The sequence below is a fragment of the Syngnathus floridae genome, chromosome 21, assembly GCF_059516105.1.
Source record: "Syngnathus floridae isolate MCC-2025c chromosome 21, RoL_Sflo_1.0, whole genome shotgun sequence".
NCBI lineage: Eukaryota > Metazoa > Chordata > Actinopteri > Syngnathiformes > Syngnathidae > Syngnathus > Syngnathus floridae.
The window spans coordinates 4439849-4465782 of NC_142433.1; the positions used below are offsets into that span (position 1 = coordinate 4439849).

The 25934-nt window shown below is 43.3% G+C and overlaps 1 protein-coding gene across 3 annotated transcripts; it reads left to right on the forward strand.

The window, feature by feature from the left end:
- Positions 1–461: 461 nt before the first annotated feature.
- On the forward strand, positions 462–25711 carry fhod3a (formin homology 2 domain containing 3a). Of its 3 annotated transcripts, XM_088366191.1 has the most exons (30): positions 462–638; positions 712–937; positions 4175–4284; positions 6378–6445; positions 15215–15282; positions 15568–15673; positions 15755–15849; positions 15917–16028; positions 16110–16204; positions 16278–16421; positions 16491–16726; positions 17556–17672; positions 17780–18199; positions 18589–18648; positions 18731–18865; positions 18936–18986; positions 19539–19750; positions 20181–20489; positions 20569–21269; positions 21420–21557; positions 22045–22203; positions 22265–22447; positions 22879–22998; positions 23084–23245; positions 23317–23507; positions 23580–23832; positions 23938–23961; positions 24105–24255; positions 24321–24485; positions 24557–25711. In XM_088366191.1, exons 2-30 carry the CDS (start codon positions 773–775, stop codon positions 24637–24639), a joined length of 4833 nt encoding a protein of 1610 aa, XP_088222317.1. In that variant the 5' UTR covers positions 462–638; positions 712–772; the 3' UTR covers positions 24640–25711. The 3 variants fall into 3 exon arrangements, with proteins under 3 accessions (XP_088222317.1, XP_088222318.1, XP_088222319.1); XM_088366192.1 differs by lacking the exon at positions 23938–23961 and having other exon boundaries at positions 463–937; positions 23580–23790; XM_088366193.1 differs by lacking the exons at positions 17556–17672; positions 17780–18199 and having other exon boundaries at positions 463–937.
- The last annotated feature ends 223 nt before the right edge of the window (positions 25712–25934 follow it).

Genomic DNA, 25934 nt, shown 5'->3' on the forward strand with positions numbered 1-25934 from the left:
ATGACATTGTTTGGTTAATCCGTCTCTGCATATGCATATTTTGCTCATCTAAAATCAACAAATATTTGTATTATATGCTCTATCTATCTATATAGCTCCAAGGAAAGTAATGTTCGTGGTGAACGGTGCACTAACGCCCTCTATTGACTAGCCACAGTCTATCTACCTGAAATTAACCAAATACAAATGTTAAAAATATTTTTCAGCGAGTCAAAAGTCGATTTATTGAGGCCACTTGCAAACTTTCCCATATTTAAATAAAATCTCAACAATGACTGCAACTACAATACGAGCTGAAATAAGAGTTACACATATTGAACATATATGTAAATTACATGAGGGAGTAATACTTTTTCTTTGGAATAAAAACACAGAGAGACCGAAAATAAGGGCAATTGATGCGTCACACTTCGAGTGCAAGTGCGTGTGTGTTCGCATGAGAGACGAGGAGGGGGGGAGGGAGGTGGATTTACTCTCATACAGACAGTGGAGCGGCTGTCAGTGTCAGACAGACACTCTCCGGTACCAGGCTGCTGGAGTCCGCCTACGTCCCCCTTTACTGGCCACCTGCCTATCCCAGAATAAAACAGGGGAGTGCAAAAAAAAAAAATCTGCAGTAGAAGACGAGAGACAGCATAGTGAGTGACCGGCAGTCCATCGGATCAAGCCTGGGTCCCGGGTTGCCCACTTGACGACGCTTGTTTGTTTTAGTTACCAGCATATTGAGCTCTGCAGCCCGGGGAAAGCTGGCAACCACTTGCATGGATGCACCATGGCCACGTTTGTGTGCAGGATTCAGTTTTTAGACGACACCGATCCATTCAACAGCACTAATTTTCCAGAACCAACCCGACCGCCGCTGTACACCTTCAGGGAGGACATCCCCCTCATCAACCAACTAGCAGGCATCCACCGGCTCTTGAAAGCTCCACACAAGGTAAGACTTCTAAAAGTACTGACAAGTTCAGATGTTTGTGCAACTAATCTTTTTAAAATGACTGCTCTATATCAGCAAAAGTAAAAATGGTGTCTTCATAATTAACTAGCAGTCTCATGGGGTGAAATATATTTCAAATATTTTTTCCTCCAGGCTTACAGTAGCAACAAACTCCACCATAAATGTCATTTTTCTCATGATAAACAACTCATTTAATCCCATGGTGGCCATATTTTAGGCGAGGACTAGAAATAAGATTATGCACGTGTGAAGATCTGTAAATCTTTGTTGACAGGCAGCCATTATCAGTGCAACTAGTCATATCCTCCAGCATCTTCATTTAACTAGACACGAGTCAAACAAATAGCCTGACACACAGGTGTATAGTGGTCACTGTCAATTTCTGATGGCCATGTGAAAAGGTCCAAAAGGAGCCCGAGGGAAAACTCCCAAACAGCGCCGCATTCCTTCCAACCACTCATCGTCGGTTCCGACCAGATATGTGACATTGTTTTTACTGTAAGAAAAAAAAGTTGAAGGTGTATATTAAAAAAAAAAAAATGGGGGAGCCTTAAAGAGAGTTGAAGTGCTTGCACACAACTCTGACAGCAAACCCACTTTCGACAGCAAAGTGGTTTTCCAGACCAGTCCATCTTGAGCTTCCCCCGTATTTTAAAAGCCGCAAAACAAATGAAAAATGGCCCACAGCGCAGAAAAGCTTATGATTACAACCTTGACATGGACAGATGGCAACGGCTTGTGTTCGTGTTTGCAATTTGGTGCGCGATGGCAACCGGAGACTGACTTTAGATTATAGGGATGAAACTGAAAAGTTGCACTTTTTCCCCTCGTCTAATGCTTAAGAGACTTAATTGGGATTATGTTGTTGAAAAATGTCACAGTTGTCGGCGGTTTTACACTTAATGAATGTTGATTTTTTTTTTTTTTTTTTTAAGGGGGGTGATATTTGATAGCGTCTCTTTGTCAAAGCAAAATAACCTCCTGTGTCCTTCTCTCAGAAAATCCTACTGTATTATTATGTTGTGACTATGTGCATGGCCAGCTGGGTTACACATAAAGTATAGGTCACTTGTCCCAGAATTCCTGTGGGCCAGGCCCGGATGCCTGCAACACTTTGTTCTTCTCACTTTGGGTGACATGGTTTTCCTGACCTCTTCCCCCCTGTCTCCTTCCTCTACCTCTCTGACCACACGCCAGTTTGTACACACTTAAACACACGCGAGGAAAGACCGGCGTGGTATGCGGGTACGTTTACACGTCAACAGTAAGATTGTTGTCACGTGTTGGCAAAACAATCCCACAAGCATGAAAATTCTCCAAAACAACTCAAAATGTTGTATTGTGCATGCCAGGCCACTAGTTGGCGATGTCACACACCTCTGTTCAAATGCCAATTACTGTAAAAAATGAGTTAATCAAGACAATTTAAAAAAAAAAAATCAGCTACCTGTACAAGTCAATGCTTGGTTCAATTATTGCAAAAGTGTGCACACCCTCTTAAAATTGTGGCTGTGTTCACTTATGCAACTCTGATTGCCTTGAGAAAGTTCGTAAAAGTCCAAGTTACATAAGGGGGCCGTTACCATGCTCGATGTTATTCTAACATGGAAATAATTACTCTCCACTTCGGGGGAGAGTTTGATTAAATGAGTGTAAGTAATACTCGCTACTAAGTGTTTTTGGGCACAGCCTGGGACCTTACAGTTGCTACTGGAACTCCATCCAGTCCGCCCACCGGAGAGTTTTGAGAACATGAGACCCCCAGTTATTAGTTTTACTCGTCTACTGAGACACAACTAGGATAAAAGTGGCTGCGCGGTATTTGTGGAATGAAAGCGGCGCTAAATGTGCTGAATAATGTGGGACAGATTAGGCGCAAGAAATGCTTTTGTCTTATTTCAACTTCAAATTGGGGCAGTAGGGCAGGACGTGATTAACAACCCTTTTGTTCTCACCCCCCCCCTCCCTGAATTTGGTCATACAAACTATTTTAGCACAACTCACAAAGCATAATGCAAAGTTGTGTAATTTAATTTACATGTAATTTAATTGTCAATTCGGTTCAGCATGCTAAAGATTTTAAGCATGACCGAAAATCAGGTAAACAACTCGATGAGCAAATTGGCTGTCGTTTTAATAATACGCCGGCGTCAAACACGGAAACGCAACTCCAAGTGCATTTTAATCCGCTTTATCGACTGCGTTTTTAATCAGGGTTGTGTCTGATTATTTACTGTCCCGTGTTTTGCCTTTCCCCCGTTGTTGGATTAGGATTTGGCTCAGATTAAAATGAGAGAGGAACTAGAACAAGACAAAAAGTCAGCACCCTTATTGGCGGCCTGTTCATACTTTCTGATGATTTCTAAATTTGACAATCTCCATAATAGAACTAGCCTCACAACTCCCAGGCTTCACAGACACACCTCCCCTCGGGCTCCTGAGTGGACGCAACCACAAGTAAATATAGCAAGGTTATATTTACACCGCCAGTCGGACCGTCTCTGTTTCCGAGTTCGAGGGCCCGCGGCGGGTCTTGTGATCAGCGCCCGTCGCCCACAGTGTGTCGTCATATTCCTCGGCCGGGCAATCATTTGGTATCACACGACCATTCCAGGTCAAATTCTAATTCACTTTTGACTCGGATCTCATTCATCAGCAATGAAATAAATAAATGGGATGACATATGTTACTTATTATGCATTGTTACCGGGATACTCTTAGCACCTGCTATCAACTTGCGCTCATAAACATCAATGGTGTACGGATATATTCTCGTGCACCTGGTTTTAAACACGACGGGGTTTCTAGTTACACAATGTAATGGAGCGACTGACGCACAATGTACTGGATCAAGTAATAGCAGATGCCTTTATTGGCTTTTAGCAGCGGGACATTGATTTCCATACACACTATAGACTTCTTTACATGTTGAATTAAACCATCCTTCTTTGTTCCCTTTCTTGTTTGAGTTTTACGTTGTGCTGATTTTATTTATAACCGCCAACAATAATTCCTTAGTACATAAAAACGAAGCCACATGAAAAAAGGCCCTCCCGCCGTTTTCTCTCATGCTCCAAAACGCTTTGAAACATCTGCAACAATGAAGTGGAGACTATTGTAGCAGAACTCGAAGGAATCGCGAGAAGCTTTCAAGACTTAATGATTCAGCATTTTTTCGTATTGAGCTTTAACACCACGTCTTTCTGTTTTCCATAGCTCGACGATTGTGCGCTGCAGCTTTCCCATAATGGCACCTATCTGGACTTGGAGTCCTCCTTGGCTGAGCAAAGGGACGAGCTGGAAGGCTTCCAGCAAGATGAAACAGGGTGAGATGGCTTCTTCATATCATCATTTATCACACGCTGTGGGAATACATCCATTTATATAAACAAGCAACACAAACTGCTCCCATTCTAATATAAAAGAGAAGAATCATAAGCAGCTTGATATGGATTTCTTGGGAGCAGAAGTTCATGGAAAGTATGAAGCACTGTGGAAACACACGTACTAATTTCCTTCCTTCTTTCCCGACAACTCATATTGCACCAACTGTGCATTTTAATGAATAAAGCAATCCCAAGTAGTTCATGTGTGTCACCTGCTGGTGGCTTTCTTCACCCTTATAACCTACCGTATTTTCCGGACTATAAGGCGCACCTTCAATGAATGGCCAATTTTAAAACGTTGTCCTTATATAAGGTGCACCAGACTATAAGGCGCACCATGTCAGATTTTTAATCCAAATCAAATCATTCTTCATTTTATCTTTTTTATTTCAAATTCAGACGCAACAAATTACTTTATAATCTCAAAATAATGATCCATAGTCTTTTTGATTCATCGTGTTCAGCAGGCCACTTATGATTGTTTTCATGACACAATGCTTCGGGCCAGTTTACATTTAGGAATTTGGTCTATATATAAGGCGCACCGGACTATAAGGCGCACTGTCGGCTTTTGAGAAAATGTTAGGTTTTTAGGTGCGCCCTATAGTCCGGAAAATACGTTACTCTAGATCAAATTATCAACTTTGGCCAGATTCGAGTTGGCACTATTTAAGTCTTAGCAGAGATTTGTGGTATGCGGATCTGTTAAGTTGCCGGCGGCAGCTCGCTAAGCAAAGACAAAACCACAAAACCTGCGTCTGTGTGCTTGGGTGTTTGGCTCATGTGTCTGCTTTGTAAGCTAAGCTTTCACATAATAGACAGGTGAATAAAGGCGTGACTTTTTTTAAGTGGAGCAACCGGTTGGATTGGAACAGTGTGACTTTCAATCAATGCGGATTTTTTTTTTTTTTTTTTAAACAAAGGTTACAGTCGGTCAATGAGTCATAAATTGGGGCTGGGTTTAAAAATGCACGTTTGAAATGCACAACTCCCCAAAAACATATTTTCCCACTCTTCCACATTTTTCTTATTAGTTAAGTACTATTTGCCTAATCCTGATTATATAATCCGCAAGCAAAATATAATCTAAGCGGAATTTCCAGTGCTTTCCGCAGCTTGCCGTCACAACTGAGTTGATAGTAAACAAAGGGAAAGAAGATGGGCACAACAATGTCTTTCCAGGATAATACGATGAGAGAAGATTTGTGTTTTTCCATCAACAACCAACCAGGTTCATTAAGTTTTGCTGGATGGTAGTAATCAAGAATCCAGAAAAGATATTCAGAAGTGTTTGTCTCACAACGCTCTGTTATCATGATTGGAGTTAAAGATTAAGACTAGGTTGGATGAAAACATTGAGTTTGGTTTGCCTTCCTGTCATGTGCTCATTTTGTTTTTCTGACTAAAAAATGAGTGTTTTGTCTGCAGTCCTGCTCTCTCATCTTTTTGTCTCAGATGGTTATCAAAATAGGGGCTCTAGGTTTTTGTTTGTCAAAGTTGATACAAAATCCATGTGAAAAATACCCACGATTGTGTGGCATCTTTAAATATAAAAACAAATTTTAAGATGCCACTCCTGCCACACAATTGGTAGGAAATTATTTCCAAAACAAGGCAGACAAGGGACTGTACAAAATTAGCAAAGTCATAAAACAATCAGCATTCAAAGTCACAAAAAACACCTGAGGAAACAAGATGTTCATCACGACGACAATCATGACATGACATGTGGAATGTGAGTTGCGAAACGAACAAACAGACACCCTGCAAAACCAGGTTACTAAATACAAGTCAACTAATGAGACAACGAGGCACACATGAACACGCCACGAGTGCCTGCCTTCGGGAGCTAATCAATAGAGATCAGGAACAAGGCTGACCACAACAGGTGCAAATAAAACGTGACCCAAAACACGTGACACCGGATAGATTAATAAAATAGAATAAAATAAATAATATAATACTATTCAACTGTCCTTGAATGCCGATAAAATCGTTTTTAACGTTCACATGTGTATTTTTATCTCCCGCAGGTCCAGAGGGAAAAAGCACAGTGTTGTTTTACGAACCCAGCTGACCGTCCGCGTACACGCTTGCATCGGTGAGTATCCCGAAACGAACTTGTATGATTTCTTCAAATGAAATTGCACACCCATATGGTCGGATTCATGAGCAATCCAATATGCGCCGTACAGTGAACATCCAGATTTAGGATGATAGACCTCCCGCTGTGAGAAAGCTCCCGATGCACTTAGTGTAATACGGTATCAACATCACCGCGAGTGACGATAATGATGATCACTTCTGGATGTATAGCTAGCTAACCACTTTTGGAAAATCTATTGTCCCATGTCATGAAAAATAGTGTTTACTAAATGTTTTGTTGTTTTTATTTCTAAACATGTGTCAGAATAATGGAATGTAAATCAGTCAGAGCCATTTAGGAACAATTAAGAATAATTTGCATGATGATGTCCCAAAGTTGATGACTTGTTAACATGCAAGAAAAAAAAAATGTAATAACAGCAAAGTATTAATATTTCCCTTCATGGGTTTTAATTTTCTCACTCTGCGAAGGAAATTCTCAGTAGTCAAATCACATAAAGTAAACAAAGTCTATTTTAGCCGTCTCACGGAAATATCCGTGAACACATGGGCGATTTAAATATCTTATTACGGCTCAATCTTTTTTGCACGGAATCTCATGAGAGTATTTAGTTGCCATTTCCTGCCCCCTTTTCCAAAGGCATTAAATTAATCTCTATCTATGCTTTGCTCTTTCCTTCTCACCGTCGTCCTTCATGACCTTTTCCCTAGCCAGCGTCAACACAGTCCGTGCCAGTGATAGCAGCTAACTCTGAATGACAGAATCAGTGCCTAGCAAGAATTGATTAAAAATGAGAGAAGGTCAAATGAGTTGATGGCGATGCATAACCGGGATGGGATCTTCAAAACAACACGGATGAGGAACCTGTAACTCGTTGTAAATAAAAATATAAAAGCCTCAGTGAACATGGCGCTGATGGAGTTGATTGAGCGTAGGGATTGGCGTTGTTGGCTAAATCCCTTTCTTACACCACGACAACGCGCATGCCCTCACGGGGGGGATTACACATTGCACATCTCGGCTTTAGCAAAAACAACATTGTGTTTGCTGTCGTTCGGCATGACATAAACAACTGCTTCCTAGAATTGTCCCTAGCGTGCTAACACCGAGCCTTTATGAGAACCGGTTCACCATCTAGCTAAGATTTAGCTGTTTCGGAAGTAGCAGTTCTAATTCTCCAAGCAATGTGGTCTGTTCACTTGCCGACTAGTTGCCCCACCCGCTGTCTCAGTTGTCCACTACTTCTTTAACGCTCTAATCCTTCCGAGGTCTTGACCCTTCAAATCGCTTGAGTAGTCGTCAGCATTTTATCCGCTAAATAACAAAAAGTCTGTCTCAATCAAAGACTGAGATTGCTTACGGAGTATTGCCTTGAATGTTACGTGTTTCTCAAGGATCTGTGTATGATTACAACCGGAAAGGATCAATTCCTTTTTTAATCTCACTCGTATTACAATTCGTCGTCTCTTGGTGTCTATTATAAGACCCTTTTTCCCCAAATTCTCTTAGATAATCCCGTGGTCTGCATTTCCATTAGAGTCCGAGTCTCAACCTCCTGATTAAAAGATAATTTTAGCTGTTGCAGGACTAAAAGCAGACTGGTGGAGAGAGATGGTTCTGGAATGGGAGGCGGGGCAGTGGCAGACGGGACGTTATCTTTAGAAAGTGTCGACACGACAGAAACGTGACGAAGGTTAGCGTACTGCTAATTTTTTTTAGGACTATCTCAAATCTAACAATTTTTTAATTTACCCACTATACCACTGCAACCGTATAAAACGTTACACTCTTAGCTCAAGGTCAGTCACTCAAAAGACCTTGATTCAAGGAAGTAATGACACAAACATTTAAAACTAATTGAGGAGGTAGACATTTTTCATTGTCTACGTTGTTTTTTTCTTGTGGTTGGACTTCCCACATGCAGCAATTACCTTTGGTTTCAGTGATCAAAAATAGAGCCGGCGATGGTATTTGACAGGTATGCCACACTAATGAGAGTCATGCAGTCGGTAAAACTGGCTTTTATTCAATCTGTCTTTGGAAACAAAATATAGATACACTTATTTGTAAGTAATCCTCATGTACTTTAATTACAGTCTCAGTAGATGAACCGTCCTGACATGATGGTGAAGTGACAAGTGGTTGTTTCTATGCCAGCAGTTGTATCGAGCAGTCTGGCTTTGAGATGCAACGAGAGAAAACAGCTGGTTCCAACAGCGATTTACTGTGCAGGCAACGGGAGATAAGGCCTGGCGATGGCATGGTGTGACAAGGAGATAATGTTTGGCATTGGCTAAGCTAGGAGGGGGGCGGACGTCGAACGGGACATCTGTGGCTTTGCAGTCATTAAGGTCCAGACACATTACGGCCGAGCTGAAAGGCTGCTCTAGAGTCTAGAGGTTTGTTCCCGTCAAACAGTTCAGTTCAATGCCGGATGTAATTTTGGGGGAAAGCTAAATAACTGGACCGTACCATTTTTGGTCATCTAATACCGGGGTTCCAAAGACACGGCGTTTACCGACTGACATGGGAAATCACGGTTGTCATTTTGTTGGCTATTCTCTCGTACCTCATCATGGGCGAGGGTATGTCAGTGTGATGCTATTTAAAGTGCATAGCTTACGTAGCTTTCACCATCTGGCCACACACAAACACAACCCAGATAAGGGTTTACCGGCTAATGCGTAGCATGGTTGAGCTGAACTCGATTGCTATGAATTGAATTCAAGGCAGATTCCAAGTATCATTAGGTGTTTAGAGAACTTGAGTCCCTCCGAAATGATTTTGGGCCCAGGGCGGCTGCACCCTTTACTAGTCATCAGTCAATTACAGGAAAAATAATGAGACAACCATTCACACAAACATTCGAACTGTCACTGGGGGTGAAATGAATTGGGAGGAACGTCTTAATTTGTTGGACAGATGTCAAAAGTTTTAAATACGTGCAAGCCATACCAGCAATTTCCCCACCGTTGTGTCACGGGACACGAAGATATAAGTTATTGAAAAAAGTAAACAGTCTGACAAGCTAGCTTAAATTTTTGGTGTCCATTTCTGTGCCTCCAAATATATACACACGTTTGTTCACCTGTGGCTTTGGCTCAAAATATGCCTTGTGTCTATCAACAAAGATATTTTTCTCAATCTGGTTTCCTACAAATCAGAATCGAGGACACCCTCATCGCCAGTCACAGCAGGAAGGCAATACAGGGAAAAATCGCTCGCATAGTTTCCCCTTTACCCTCACCGCCCGAGCCCACATGAGTCATGGCTGCTGTGGGAGCTGCTGAGGTATTATGGATGGAGGTGTAAAGTGGTGGAAGTAGCGGAATAATTCAGCGCTAGCCTAAAAGTGTATTTCAGCTCTCTCAAAACCATTCAGGAGACAATGTAAACTAAAAAAATTGGAACAGACATCAAACGCTGATTTTCTTAAATGTCATAGCGAATAAACGTCAAATGGTGTCCAGCAGTAGAAGTGTTTTGCTTGCTGTGGATGTGGCAGGGTTTTCCCAGGCCTGCACTTATGCTGACAAACATGCGCAACGCAACTGTTGTGCTCTAGAGTGAGCTTTCCGAAGCCTCAATGCATCGACTGGAAAAATAATAGCTTGTGTTAAAAAGAAGTGGAAAGCGCAACGGGTGACTCAGTGGCAACTTTGAGTTAGGTGAACCAGCCTCTCAGTCATGAATCATGAAGCAAAAAGACTATGGATCATTATTTTGTGTAATTGGTTGCGCCTGAAGTTGAAATAAAAAAGATAAAATGGAGAATGATTTGATTTGGATTAAAAATCTGACACGATGCATTCATGGTGCGCCTTATAGTCCGGTGCGCCTTATATAAGGACAAAGTTTTAAAATGGGCCATTCATTGAAGGTGCGCCTTATAGTCCGGTGCGCCTTATAGTCCGGAAAATACGGTAGTCAATGCATAGTAGATACATTGTACTTTCAAGTAATTTCCTTTAAGTGTCTGTCTTTGCCTTTTTGCCTGTTCCATGTCTGGAATATTTGTCATTTCCCTTTGGGGCACCTATTAACACTGCCTAAAGACAAAATTTGTAGCTATACAAACATGTTACATAACCAAGAGACAGAATGTGAACAATTCTGTCCTCCGTTCCTGCCCCTACTATAGATACTATTCCTAAAATTTAATTGAACTTGTCACGGGAAGACAAATAGAAATTCCAAAAAAGCACATCACAGTAGGGCTGTAGTTTTCCTGGTATGAAGATTACCTAAGTGGTTGGTGACCATTCTTTCCTTATAAAAACACCCTAGCCCAGTTGATGACTGTCATTGCATGCCAAGGTTTAAAAATATATTTGTGAAAACAAAAATTCCTCTTGCACCACTGGAGCCAAGATTTAAGACAATGAAAGCCAAAGATACAAACTGGAGGTTTTAAATCAGGATCTACATTGTATGGAAGAAATACTGTATATCACGCCATGTGTGTGTATAACTGCAAAGTCTGCATTTTTGCTTATAGCCGCCGAGCGCTTCTCCGCAAACCTCTGGCTCATCTGTTTTAATCATTTTCCAACCATTACATAATGCAATAAAACATTAGGATCACCACAAGCTAAACATGCCCAGCACGCGCGGGAGAATGCTAGCATGGGGTCCGATCCAGTCTGTTTTTTCTTTTTTTTTAAGGGATGATGGGTTTAGGATCTGATGCGTTCCAGGTAAAAAGAGAATCAGCTGGCTGAAGACCCAATGGAACAGGAAGTTGCATTTGGGTCCAATAAAAACATGCTAGCTGCTGTGTCATGTAGTTTTCATGCAAGCTCATGAAAGTTATATCATAAATTCAAATGAGTTGTGTGCAATGCATTTATTTCTTGCACAATTTACTGAAGTATAGCAGAATCAAATATTTGCTAGTCCTGAGCTGACGTCAATCTCCATATTACAAAGGATTATATATTCTTCATCTAAAGATTTAATCTTAGTTTTCTCTGTTGTTTATCCGACATGCGACATCACTGCACATGCACGCCGAGGCCGGTCAATTAACAATGACACTGAGCGTGAGAAGTGAGAAAGGGCGTGAGAGGGAATGACGAAGAATGGGTGGGGGTTGTTGTAGCCAAAACACCGAGTGCTTGTTTCACACGTGCATAATAAACTTTCCCACAATCACATGAGTTGCAATTAAAACGGAGCTAATCACTCGGCATAAACAACCTTTGAACCACAATTTTTTTTATTGCATGTATCCCACAAGAAAACATTGGAGGTCTTACTTTGCACTCACACGAAATTCATAGGCCCTCCATCGTCATCCGCGCCATCAGTAGCTTCCAGCGCTCCTCCGAGTGGGCCAAGACCAACAGAGAGAAAATAGACAGTCGCAAAATAACAGAGTTGTCCTCAGCAGTTTTGTCGTCACGGCCTGCCAAATGTTCCTTTCTGCCTCGGTTTGACATGAGAATGTAATCGACCATTATCCAAACTCTATTAGCCTCTGAGAGATTGATGGGCTATTTTTTCCCCCTCTCTCTAAATGACACACTCATGAACATGCAGTACTAGCTGTACTTTGACACCAAAACTTTGATCCTTTTTGACAATAACATTGGAAGTGATTGTCATTTTTTTAATGAATATAGATGAGTTGACACAAGAAGTTGAACTGGCAGTAAAAGTGCAATTGTGAGTGGAATTTATTCCGAAAACATACATCCATTCAAATTATTTTGTCAAACAATTTCTCATTTACAAAATCTCCTGTAATTATCTGTGGCGTACCACAGGGCTCATTTCGTGACCCACTAACATTCTCTATTCTAGATATTGTAAGAAAGTCACACATTATATTTTTACTTTATTCCTTAAAGACAAACTTTTTTTTCAGTAACACCAATACCTGGATGATAATGTAGAATATAAATGTGAGGTAATTTATGTTCATTTATCACGATTGTATTCTCTGGATATTCTCCTGCCTTAATGGATACTGGAGCGTAACTTTCAATTTGGAAACATTAACTGTTGTGGACCTGTCACATTATGTTGGCGTCATACTTGATAGTGTGAACTTTAGAGGGCCTCAATTGACGACGTGACAGCAGCAACAACAAAATAAGTGACTCTCCATGTTACAGCGTGTGTGATACCCAGCTTGGCTATATTTAGCATGATATACTGACACTTGTGAGATTAAATGAAGCCCACCAGCATGCCATCATGCTCTTCTCACATCTTTATTTTAGAAGACCAAGTTCAAGAGCCAACTGACTGATCGGCCCACACAACTTTTTTTAGGGGTACTATTAAATCCTCAAGAAATACGAGTCAGCGGTTTTAACCGAGCTTAAACCGGGGTCTCCTTTCGAGTATGACCCACTGACAGTTGTGCCACGGAATAAAGTTATCCTTGGTTGACCTTGAGTTGGGTGATCTTCCTCAGACATTCATGTGGCTAAACAGAGATGATAGTGAACTTACCACCATGGCTAATGTCATTTCAGAACCAACAATTTTGATAAATTGATAAACGGCCTCGGTTGACTTCTGTGAGTAGATGCAAAGTAAAATGTTGAGGGATTAGTCAAAGCTGAAGGGTCACAGTGCTAATCTCATTATGGTGGGAGAAGGAGGGATCTCAGAACGCCTGAGCGATTTAGTAGGAAGAATCCACTGTGGGGGAATCCCTCGGTCCCCAGGACACTCCCACTGATCCATGCAATTTTCATTCGCTATTCCGAGTAGATGGAAATCGATTGTAGGTGTCAAATCCTCATTAATCCAATCTGGGATGAAATTCCATGCATCCAAATCTCGACTACCTGGTGAAAGGATATCGAGTTAGGTTGTTAATTGTTTCTTCTGGAGATTTGGTCGTTTCCCTGATTTATACACATTGCAGTTTTATCTTCATTGGAATGGTTGGAGTAAAATGACACCATAAATTACATTATATATATAATCAAAAGGCAGAATTGTGTTTTAAACTTTAAATGGATTCCTCACGTCTAATAGATTTTTTTTACTCTCCACGGTAGAGCAAAAAAAAAATTAAATAAGCCGAGAATTTGACAAAAAATGGGCTTACAAATGAATCGCAGACTTTTACAATAAAACTTATTACGGCAAAAACAGCTCATTGTGGTTTTTATTTTTTTTCTTTCCTTTATAAAATCTATTTTAAGGTGGTATATGGGATTAAATTATGTGCTGAGCCTGCCACAATGTGAGGTCAGGATGAAGAACTTTGTGTCCTTTCAAAAAAAAAGAAGAATTTTTTGAACTGAAAACGTGTCATCTAGTCTGCATCCACATGCTGTGTGCATATCAACGCCTGCGTTCACAAACAGTGCTCGAATACAAGTACAAACCACAATGACACATCCCAGCCAGTGTTTCAGGTTTCCTTATGACAATAATAAAACGCGTGGCCGGGGAAAAATGAGAGCCTGGTCTGTGTAGGACACGTGGACAGCCAACTCTTCGCTTTGTTTTGTTTTTTTCTTCTTCTCTGTCGCTCATTTGTCTTCATCTATGTTAAGACCTGCCTAGTTTGTGAGTTATTGAAATTCCAGTCTCAGTATAAAACAAACTGTACTTGCATAATTAAGTATTTATCTCCAGGTATGTTGATAAACCTGTAAATTCAGTGCGGCATGGACAAAAGTAATGGGACACTTTTTTTTTCAGGAAACTGCTTTCATTTTTGTGCATAGGTAATTTTAGCATAATCACGAAAATAGTAACATGGATTTATTTTTACATTCAAGTGCAGGCCACGATGAATTGGGCCAAGTTTGAATCTTATCACAATTGCTGACAAGGCTTTGATAGACAGCAGATGTTTCAGGAAAGGTTACCCTGACAGCTTTCGCTCACAGCTCGGTGACGTTGTCACTTTGTGCGGTTCCAAGAACGATCCTGTGGCCCAGACATACTGTTCTTGGCTTTGACTTAAAAGGAAACTAAAAAAAATGGTGTCAACGAAGCCATAAAAGTAGTGCAGGCCACCTTTTATTGTCCCCATAAGGAACAGTAGATAGCAAAATATAATAAAAAGATAAAACTTTCTGGGTGCAACTAAATGTATGGACGGACATTTTATGGATGTTGCTTCGTCGGGGAGACAGACAGTAATTCATGGTGTGGAATGATAATGATTGTGACCCTGGTCTTGGGTTAGCCTCATTTGGTTCAGTGATTGTTACCACTAAGCTCCAGACAGACAAGACAGCGCCACAGCCTTACTTTTAGAAAATCCGTTTACCCTTGAGATGGTCCAAACGTTTTCATATCAGCAAGTAAATTCAGGTTTTATACAACATGATTAATAAGGTCGTAAATATGATTTTTTTTTTATGTTGGAAGATTGTCAAGGTTAAGTATGATTGCAGCGTTATCAGCACTTCCAGCATTTAGTCCCGAGTACTTTCCATGTCATGACCTGAATACCTCACGACTAAAACCCAGCCAGAGTCTCATTAACATTCCATTACAACTCTAATCACTCGTGCAACGTGTACATGTGCGCATATGTTTGTGTGTGCGTGTGTGTCCGTGCGTGACAAACGGGGGCGAGAGGCCGTACACGTGCCGTGCGGCCAGTGAGGACACGGTAAAAGTGTGCGGTGGCGCTGGCCACCAAACCTTTCCACATCTGAGATTCATTGTGAATTTTTTTTTTTTTTTGTAAAATGTGCAAAGCTGTGGAATAAACAAGACCTGCCAGAAAGGAAGCGGATAGTCGTAATGAAATCATAACACCTATTTCTCTCTCTGCAGAAAAACTGTATAACTCCAATGGACGTGACTTGAGAAGGGCGCTGTTTTCGCTGAAGCAAATCTTTCAGGTAATATAGAGCAAAATGCATTAAAAATTAAAATGTTTTTTGGAATGCAACTGTGGTGCTGGTTGCATTCTTTAGATTTGGTTACATAATTAACCCGTTGATCTAGTTGGGGTCATACGGTTCTCAAGCAAAGAACATCTCATGATGTTGATAGTTTGGTTTAAAACAGAACTTTACTGCCTCCTGCTGGGAGGGAGCAAAGCAAAATAAGATTATTTTGTGCATGTGCACGTATGTATAATGTACTAATTGACTTCTTTTTTTTTTTTTTTTTTTTTACACCAGGATGACAAAGACCTCGTCCATGAGTTTGTGATGGCTGAAGGTTTGACGTGTCTCATCAAAGTGGGCGCCGAAGCGGACCAGAACTACCAGAACTATATATTAAGAGGTATAAAACAATTCAGGCAAAAAGTACACAATTTTCAACTTAATATGAGGCTTTTTTTTTTTTTTTTTTTTTTTTTTACAGCTCTGGGGCAGATCATGCTTTATGTTGACGGGATGAACGGGGTCATCAGCCACACTGAGACAATCGAGTGGCTTTATACACTTGTGGGGTCAAAGGTAAAACCATAAAGATATTTTTGTAGCATTTTTTTTCAGCATAACTAATTGTAATCCTTTATTCTAGTTCCGCCTGGTGGTTAAAACAGCTATGAAACTCTTGCTGGTCTTCGTGGAGTACTCTGAGTCCAACGCCTCGCTTCTCATAGAAGCCATTGCCACAGTGGATTCCAAAAGAGGTGGATTATAACTCATCATTTGCATTTCTGTTGATATACAAAGTCGTTTGCCCGTTTAATATTTGATACCGGTGTGTCCAGGTTGCAAAGCGTGGTCCAATGCTATTGAGATCTTGCAGGAGAAAGACGGCGTGGACACAGAGCTCCTGATCTACGCCATGACCCTCATCAACAAGGTCAGGGGAGATATAAAGAAAAAAATATTTACCAACAAAAGTATTCGTATCAACTCTGAGTTTGTTCCGGCAGACGTTGGCAGCTTTACCGGACCAGGACTCCTTCTACGACATGGTGGACGGTCTGGAGGAGCAAGGAATGGAGACGGTAACCCAGAGACACCTGAATCGGAAAGGAACCGATCTGGATTTGGTTGAGCAGCTCAACATCTACGAGGTTTGTATTTTAGAAGCAGAAACGTAGCCGTGATAATTGGAACTCATAAGTGTTTTATTTATCAACCAGTCCACCCTCCGGCATGAGGACGGCGACGACGACAGCCAGCCTCCGCCGACGGGTCGACGGGATCGTCGACGAGCGAGCATCGGGGGCGGGGATAAGCGGTGCGGGTTGGAGAGGAGGCGGAGCCGCAGGGCTTCTCTGGTGCGATCCGGCCAGGCGTCCCCCTGCAGCCCCGCGTCCCCCCAAAGGGCAGGCTTCCATCTGTTTAACGGGCAAAGACCTGAGGAAATTAGCGAGAGGTGAGTGAGACAACAAGTCATTACTTCTTGCAGGATTTATCTTGAATTAGTTGAAATAAGTCGAGAAGAAAAACTTGACTCTTTTGTATCGACACTTTCCGCTCCAGAGCACTTTCAGGTTGCCTTCCATCCATGTAAGTTGAAAAATATCAGCTTCTGACCTCCACTGTGGTCCTCTACTACTACCAAGATGCACTTTACCACCATGCTATAGAGGCTCAATGTTTGCCAAGTCAGCACTTTATCACAATATAAACATTTTTGCCGTGTCACACTATTACAAGCACAGGCCCCTCCCTCACTCGCACAAAGGTTCGCATCATATTTTGCCAAAGTCATTTTAATATTAGACAGGTTAATCGCAATTGTGGAAAGGTTATTTTTTTTCAGTAGTTCAACTAACACTCTTCTTGTATTTTATTTTATTTTATATATTTTATTTTATTTTATTTTGTGAATCGTGAAATTAACATTGATGCTATTCTATTATATATATTTTATTTTATCTTGCGAATCATGAAATTAACATTGATGCTCTTCTACACCCCTCCCAAAAATACTGTGCTCAGCATTTTTGAGTTCACTGAGATTTTCCAACAATCCTCCAACATCATCCCCTCCGCCGCTCATAACCACTCGAGAGTATCGCTGCATGATATGGAAAACAATCATGTGATCCTCTGAATAATACTCAATTCATTTCTCAATTCCCATTCTTGAATCGTGATGTCTTGTATTTCTTTATAACCTTGCATCCATTTTCCTGCCATCCACCCATGCATGTAACCAAGCCTGCTTTCTGATCACCCCTTCCCGATTCCTTCCGTAGAGATGAGGAATATGAGGATGCAGTGATAAAGGAGTATGAAGAGGATCCGCCCGCCTTGACCGAATCCGATTCCGATGAAAACGATGACGCTTTTTTGACTAGTCAGAATAGTTCCAGGTACAATGGGGTCAAAGTGTCTTATCTCAGGAGCTCTTCGAAAACCATGACAACACTGTTTTGGGTTCCTATTGTTTATTCTTCTTATTCCAATCCTCTCTCCTTAGCTCGGTTCGCCATTTTCCATCCATCATTCAACGGACAATCCAATCCATCACCATCACATCCAAACCTATACACGAGCGAGATCCCGGGATTTGGAAGGAATCATCTCCCGTGTCCCCCCCTCCCATGCCCTCCCCCCTAAGCCCCCCCTTGACTCCCCTATCCCCTCCTCCTATGCCCTCCCCCCTCAGCGCCCCCTCTCTTCTGGCCGCCCTGTTGGCCAGGAAGAAGGTCACCAGCACAGTGCCAGCCAGCAACGAGGTCAGCCCGCCATTGCGGGGCGGTTCGTATCCCTCCCCCGAGCACCTCCCATACAAGCCCCACTCGCCCTTTCACCTCTTCTCCTACGACATGGAGGAAGAGACGTCACCTCAATCTCCAATCCAAGCCGAAGTGCAGACAGATAATGCGACACCTCCAAGGTCAGAGGGAAACCCAGACTTCCTTCCCATCTTTTCTCCTTCACAATCAAGTCTTTGAATGCTCACTGGTCTTCAAATCACTTTTTATTAATCCTCGCCCTGAAAGGCTTCACTTGGGTTCCCCATCACACCCCTCCCCATTCCTTTTTCCACTCTTCTCCTGTGGACCTCTATGGGATCTTCTCGTCACTTCTTAACATTTTTCATTTGCATACAGTGGTGGCTCTTTACACTTTACCGGTCTTGCTTTGATGCACTTCCTCCCCTTTGGCACTTGGATCTGCTCTTCAAGTAGTTTGATTCACAATTTGTTTCTCGCCTCGGGTCAGTCGACATGTTGTTTTAGCTTGCGTGGCTGTCTCACCGGTGTTTTTTTTTCTTCTCCAAAGGAACGGGGGTCCCGGGTCCTACTCCACTCACGGCGGCTCCTCGACGCCCACTAGTCCCAGGTGAGCTCACCTGGCCCATTGGACTAACTCATGTGATGACGTTGGGATATAAAATCGGTTATTCTCATTTGTGCTCCCTCAGGCCTCCCCTGGGTGGTCTCCTATCGTCCTCGTACCGACAACACCAGGAGTCGTTGGCGGCCGAACGAGAGCGGCGCCGCATGGAGAGAGAGGAGAGGCTGCAGAGGATCGAACGAGAGGAGAGGAACAAACACAGGTAAGGCCTGGGTCAGCGGATGACACTGCAGAAAAAAAAAAAAAATCTAATCATAATCTGTGTGCCACAGCCGAGACTACTTGGATAAAATGGAGGAGGCCCGGTTGGCGCGGGAAGAAAGGTAAATCACAATTTTCAGTTCTTTTAAATCACCTCCCAAATAGACTAATTTTCTGCAGCACTTTGGGTTCTCATGAGAATTAGCCTCGGCTAACACGCGGAACTAAGATGTCCCTAACTCATTTGCATACTGATGCAAATGTTTTGCTATTCTGCCACACAGAGCCTCATTGACATGCAATGAAACAATGCGTCTGTGTGGGTGTGGCTTTTTCCCTCATGGAAATATTTTACATACAGTCCTTCAGTTGACCAAAAAAGGTGACTTTATTATATACATCCAATTAAAATCTTCTTTTGGGGGATTGGCCACACTCCGCACCCAGCTAATACTCACACAAAGCAGTATCCAGGACCTTGAAGTGGTCTGATGCTAATGAAGTCGGAACACAAGTGCCACATATTCATGGGAAAAAGAGGAGGGGTTAGTTGAAGGAGCATATTGAGGGAGAGGGTCCACTCTGTGCTCTCAGTTTCCAGCTGGCCGGTTGGACGTGAACATCTTTAGATTTCGGATCATTCAGCAACCAAACAAGAAACTGATTCCTCTCAGGTATAAGAACGTGGAGCGCTTGGCGGCCGAGGAGTACGAGAAGGAACGCGTCCCCCGCGGACCGAGGACCCGCCTGGAACTCGACCTGACCTTCGAACCTACCGAGACGTGGCCGTCGTCCACGCGGAGCATCACGCCGTCCTCGCAGGAAGACGCTGAGGCCGACGACGAAGCCGAACAACCCGTTAGCACTTACGTATCCTCTCAAGCTGGTAAGAATTACTAGTAGGAGGTTTATATGATTTTTTTTTGGGAAGGATTGAAAAAAATGAAAAACTAGAAATTGAGAAAGTAGGTCAAAGGGCGTTTTTAAAAATGTCTTATTTTTGGGTGTGTACAGTTTCTGGCAATTAGGCCTCACGGCGCCGTGTTTTTCTAACCTCGGCCGGCATCACTACGCCGACTGTAGCCCGAGTTGTGTTTGGATGCAAACAGGAACTGGGTCCTTCATTTCCTCTTCAGTTGTGGCCACAACCCGGCTTTGTGCGCCCGGGATGTGGTTTGGCGTTAGCCAAGTCCTGTTTGTTTTCCTTGCGAGCGTGCGTGTTGAGCCGTGCACCCTTGTCCAAATAGAAGTCCCCTTGAACGCTGAAAAAAAAAAAAGTGCTACACCACGTTTGATGTAAAATATGTGTTTCTCAGTGACAGATGAAGCCGACGACTCGAGGGCCAGCGTAGAACCCGAGGAGAACAAAACCGAGGAGGAACAAGAGGAGCAAGAAGAAGAGAAGGAGGTGCAAGAAGAAGCGGAGGTCGAAAGCGAGGAGGAAGGCGAGCAGGAGGAGACTCAAGAGACGAAGGTGAACGAGGAGGTTGAGGAGGACAGCGGCATCCTGAGCGACAAGGAGAGGCAAAACGAGGAGGTGAACGAGAAGGACAACTGCTCGGCCTCCAGCATCTCCTCAGCTAGCAGCACCCTGGAGAGAGAAGAGCGAGGGAACAGCGAGAATGGTCAGTGTGGATTTATTTTTTTTGTTCAAATTAAATCTTCGATGAGTCAGAGACGTAATAAATGCATTTTCCTTTTCAGACCTCAAAGAAGAAGTAAACAAACAAAGTAGCAAACTCAACAGTAAGCTCTTCATGCTGGACATGTTGTACTCGCAAAACAAGAAGCCCTGCGAGGAAGAGGAGGATGCCGAGAGGGAGAAAGAAGAAGGAGAGGGGGAGGACAAAGAGGAGACGCACAAGGACGCTGACGGACAACCGAGCGATGAACAGTTAGACAACGAGCACGATGAGAAAACCGATCAGCGGGGGAGCATACGGCAATTCGCCGAGCGTTTCGGAGATTTGATCAAGGACATGAACCACCCGCACTTGGACGGCCAAGTCGAAGATCTAATGCCGCTTCTTCCTCCCAAAAAGGAGTCGGACACCATCTGGGACCAACTCTTAGCGAGCCCTCGAGAGTTGCGCATCGGCGACATCAACTTCACCGACCTGACGGAGGACGACGACATCGACATACTGGACGCTAATTTGATGAGCAGCTGCGGCGACCTACCGCCGCCCCCTCCCCCTCCTCCGCCTCCGCCTCCTATGCTCTCCTTCGCGTCCTTCCCTCCACCCCCGCCTGTCCTCAGCAGTTGCCCGCCACCTCCTCCCTTGTCGAGCATGATGCTGCCTCCTCCACCTCCCCCGTCGTTCAGCTCCCTAATGCCCGGGCCTCCTCCCGAGCCTCCTCTCTTCAACAAGAAGAAGAAGACAATCAGATTATTCTGGAATGAGGTAAGACATGTATCCAACTTTTTTTGCTGTACTAAAATAAAGTGTAATTGCACATCCCCTCCAGTAGATGGCAGTGGAATTTCAAGCAAATTAATCCACTTGGGGGAGCGTGACAGAAAATAAAATGGTGAATCTTGACTGTGTGTTCAGGTGCGTCCAGAAGTGCCATGCAGGGACTACAAGAGGAACGGAGACTCCGTTTGGACCAAACTGGAGTCAGTGAAATTAGACACAGTCAAACTGGAACATCTGTTTGAGTCCAAGTCAAAAGAAATGCCTGTGACCAAGGTAAGTCTCGAGAGCCTTTCAGTGGTTCTCCAATATATTGAAGGTTAAGCCAGGTCATGTGTGTTCTGATCCAGATCAAACAACTCCATTTTTGAGGGTCCAGTAAAACACGCAGAGCTGAAATACGGCCTTTACAGAATTTCCAAGGACTTAACAGTCGAGATCTACGTAAAGTCTTAACAAAATAACGCCGGTCTGTAGCTACGATAGTCTCGGTCCTGTGGTGATCCTCCACGTTCAGGACCACCATGTCTTCAAAGATGTACATGTGGCTCTTGGAAACAAATCCTGACACACTCGTTGGGTTCTGCACCTAATGAAGTGTCCTTGGAGCAAACTGAAAGTCCCCCACAGCTGCAGATAATATAACCAGCGTGATGATGCTGTAAATCTTTAAAAGCCCGTAAAGTGGACCACACGGTTTGAGAAAAGCAAGGCTCGGTGAGAAACCCGGCAGTGACCCTCTCGGTGCGTTTGCGTGTTTTAGAAAACTGCAGCGGACGGTAAGCGCCAGGAGATTATCGTGCTGGATTCCAAAAGGAGCAACGCCATCAACATCGGGCTAACCGTTCTGCCCCCGCCTCGCACCATCAAGACGGCCATCCTCAACTTTGATGAATACGCGCTCAACAAGGAAGGCATCGAGGTACGAACACGAAGATTTTCATAAAAAGGAGCCCGGTATTAAATATTGTCTCATCCGACAGAAAATCCTCACGATGATCCCGACGGAGGAGGAGAAACAGAAGATCCAGGAGGCTCAATTGGCTAACCCCGACACTCCTCTGGGTTCGGCCGAGCAGTTCCTCCTCACTTTGTCGTCCATCAGCGAGCTCTCCGCCCGACTTCAGCTGTGGGCCTTCAAGATGGACTACGAGGCAACTGAAAAGGTGAGAATGCGTTGACACAAATATATGGATTGAAAGGGTTGTGATTACCTATAGATGCCACAAGAGGGCGCTATTTCTATTAGCCTCACCAAATGAAGCTTCGTCTCAATACTTTTGCCCATCTATCATCTCAATGTGCTCCGCATCTGTGTCGACATCCGCAAAACATCAACGCAGTTACCTCACCGAGTTTATTAGCGGTCTTCCTCCGGCGCATCGCATTTGACTCCTACGGAGTTTAAAGTCCAAATAAACCCACGTTCCGTGTTGTCTTGTAAAATTTAGCGCTTCTCACAAGATGGAGTCCACGTTTATATTTCCTTTGAGGCTCATATTTCGAACAGGCCGACAATTCACTGGATGCGATTTTCTGGGGGCGGGGCCAATGCATTAAAGGTTGTTAGCAATAAATGATTTTTTTTTATCTTCAGGAAGTAGCTGAGCCACTGCAGGATCTCAAGGAGGGGATGGAACAACTTGAGAAGAACAAGACTCTCCGCTACATTCTCTCCACGTTGCTCGCGATCGGAAACTTCCTCAACGGAACCAACGTGAGTCGGGTTTATTTCCAGACTGATGGACTGAAGCCATGTGCAGATTAATTTACATTACTACAAATAAACGTTGTGCGTCCAGGCCAAAGGTTTCGAGCTGAAATACTTGCAGAAGGTCCCCGAAGTAAAGGACACGGTCCATAAACAGTCTCTGCTACATCACGCCTGCTCGGTGGTGGTGGAGAACTTTCCTCAAAGCACGGACCTCTACTCGGAAATTGGAGCCATCACACGTTCCGCCAAGGTCGGCCTTCATACAAAGATGGTAAGCTTTTCCACCAAAGCCGAATTATAATTCTCCTTTTTGGATGCCAGGTGGATTTTGACTTACTTCAGGAGAACCTGGGTCAGATGGAACGCCGCTGCAAAGCATCGTGGGACCACCTGAAGGTGATCGCCAAGCATGAGATGAAACCGCAGCTTAAGCAGAAGATGTCGGATTTCCTTAAAGACTGCGCCGAGCGGATCATCATCCTCAAGATCGTCCACCGAAGGATCATCAATAGGTGGCGCTCCTCAGAATTCTACATCTGTTGATAGCGGAAAAACACCAAATGATTGACGTCTCTTCTTGTCAGGTTCCATTCCTTCCTTTTATTTCTGGGCCACCCGGCGCACAGCGCGAGAGACGTCAGCGTGCAGAGGTTCAGTAAGATCCTCAGCGAGTTCGCTCTGGAGTACCGGACCACCCGAGACCGCGTGCTGCAGCAGAAACAGAAACGAGCCGACCACCGCGAACGGAACAAAACGCGAGGGAAGATGATCGTGGACGTGGAGATGGACGCGACAGTGAGTTGTGAAGCCACCGTGGCCCCTTCGCCACAAGCTCAGGTTCTTTTTCCTGCTCTTCTTCCTCTAAGCGGAGTGCCGCTCCTTGAAATTCCTCCCTTGATTCTCTTCGTGTTCTTTGACTTTCCATCTTTTTTTCCCGTGTAGTCCGATGACGAAGAGGAGAGCGAGGTACCTAAACGTGTGCCCGTCTCCTGCATGTGTGTTTGCGTGTGTGCATGACATCACCACTTTCTATAATATCTGGAAACTGCAAAAAAAGAAATTTTATCTGTCCTGGTCTGGTAAAGCTAACTTTTGACCTTTGTCTTTAGAGGCCACAAGGTCTGGGCCACGCAGAAGACGCGGCGGAACACGAGCACATGAAAGCCGTGCTGAGAACGAGCCTAAGTTGCGGCGGCGACAAGGACGGCAGCGCTGTACCGGGCCTGCGGACCCGTACTCGATCACGACCGGGACGGGGAGGTAAGGGCGACTGAGATAGGACGAATAAAATTTTAAAATTTGAATTTACGAACGTGTGTCTCTAGGTGGCAGCATGCGAACGCGGACCCCGGCCGTGGAAGACACTCAGGTGTGCGGAGACGACGCGGCGGATGAAATCATGGAGCGCATCGTGAGGTCCGCCACTCAGGCTCCAGGAAGTAGACCGCAACCGCGCGAGAGGAGGAGGTCAAGGGCCAACCGGAAATCATGTAAGATCTACAACAAAATTATACGCTTGCAGTCCGACACAACTTGACGTGAATTTTTTTTTTTCTTTCAGTGAGGCGGACCTTGAAAAACGGTTTAACCCCAGAGGAGGCGTTGGCGTTGGGTTTAACCGATTCCGGCGAGCCGCAGATGTAATATGGCGGTCTAACGTGGTCGCCGTTTGCCTTTGCTACACAATCTTCTCATTGCACCAAGCGGAAGCTCCGAGTTTCTGTCAGCTGCTAACCTTGCCGGATGTGTCTGAGTGATGAAGTCAGTGTTGTTGTCGTTTTATTTTTATTTTTTTTCCGAGTGCTGCACAATGACAATCCTCCCGAGGATGCGGTGAAGGAAGGAAGGAAAGGAGGAAAAGCGATGCTGTCGTTCAGTTAATTGGAATATCTGTTATTTAAAGACAACGCCATTACTCCTATTTAAGCTGTGAACTGATGACCCAAAGATGAACTTTCACCCAGTTCCAAAGTACCTAAAATCAACACAGAAAAGGCAAACCTGAAATGATAATTTTGTGTAAGTACAAATGGTTGCTCCCGGCAACTGAGGGTCTTTAATTGGCTGTGTGCCTTTTAACCAAAAAAAAAAAAAAAAAAAAGGGATAATGTTGTTTGCTTTATTCATCTGCTTCTGTTTCCTGTTAACGTCCTCAGTGTTGCAAACAGTTCCTTTTTCTTTTTGGGTGAAAATGTTCTCAGTATTTATTTGAAAGCTCTCACTCTTATTTTGTAAACTTTTTGCACCTTACGAAGTCACTCTCAGTAAAGGAAGTTTTTATTTTTGAGGAACTGTTTGTAAAGTGTAAAAAGACTTTTTTTTTTTTTTTACAATTATTAAAGTCGCAGCAAAGACTGCATGTGACATGTACTTGCCCTGTTACATCGGTGTTAGTGGTGTGCTTGTGTAGTGCAGTTCAAGTTATTTTATAATATATGTAGAAAGTTGTATTATAGTTGGAGCAGAATTAACAGAAGAGCCTAATTTGTAAGATATAAAACTGTAGATTTGGTCAGATAGAGGGAAGTATTATTTTCATGGAGTTATTCCTCGCTGCTTTTGCTTTCAAAGTGTGTTTTTTTTTTTTTAATATATCAAGCTGAAGGAAATGAGGGCCCTTCACAACCTGGGAAACATCACCATGAAGTCCAATTGTCTCACTTGAAATGCTGTTTGTAAATGATCTCCAGAAATGAAAATAAAATAAATAAAAACATTGTGTGAGGTTAAAAAAAGCATGCAACATTCAACATGTAATTTCATATTTAATATATTTTTTTGTAAAATTAAAATTCCTTATTTTTTCCAGCATTTCCATATAATCTCAATATTATTGACAAATTTATCAAATAATTCTAGATATAATACGCCTACGTAGACAAATCCTTGCTGTTGACACTCTTGTCCACAAGAGGGCAGCACCGTATATAACGGTGTCA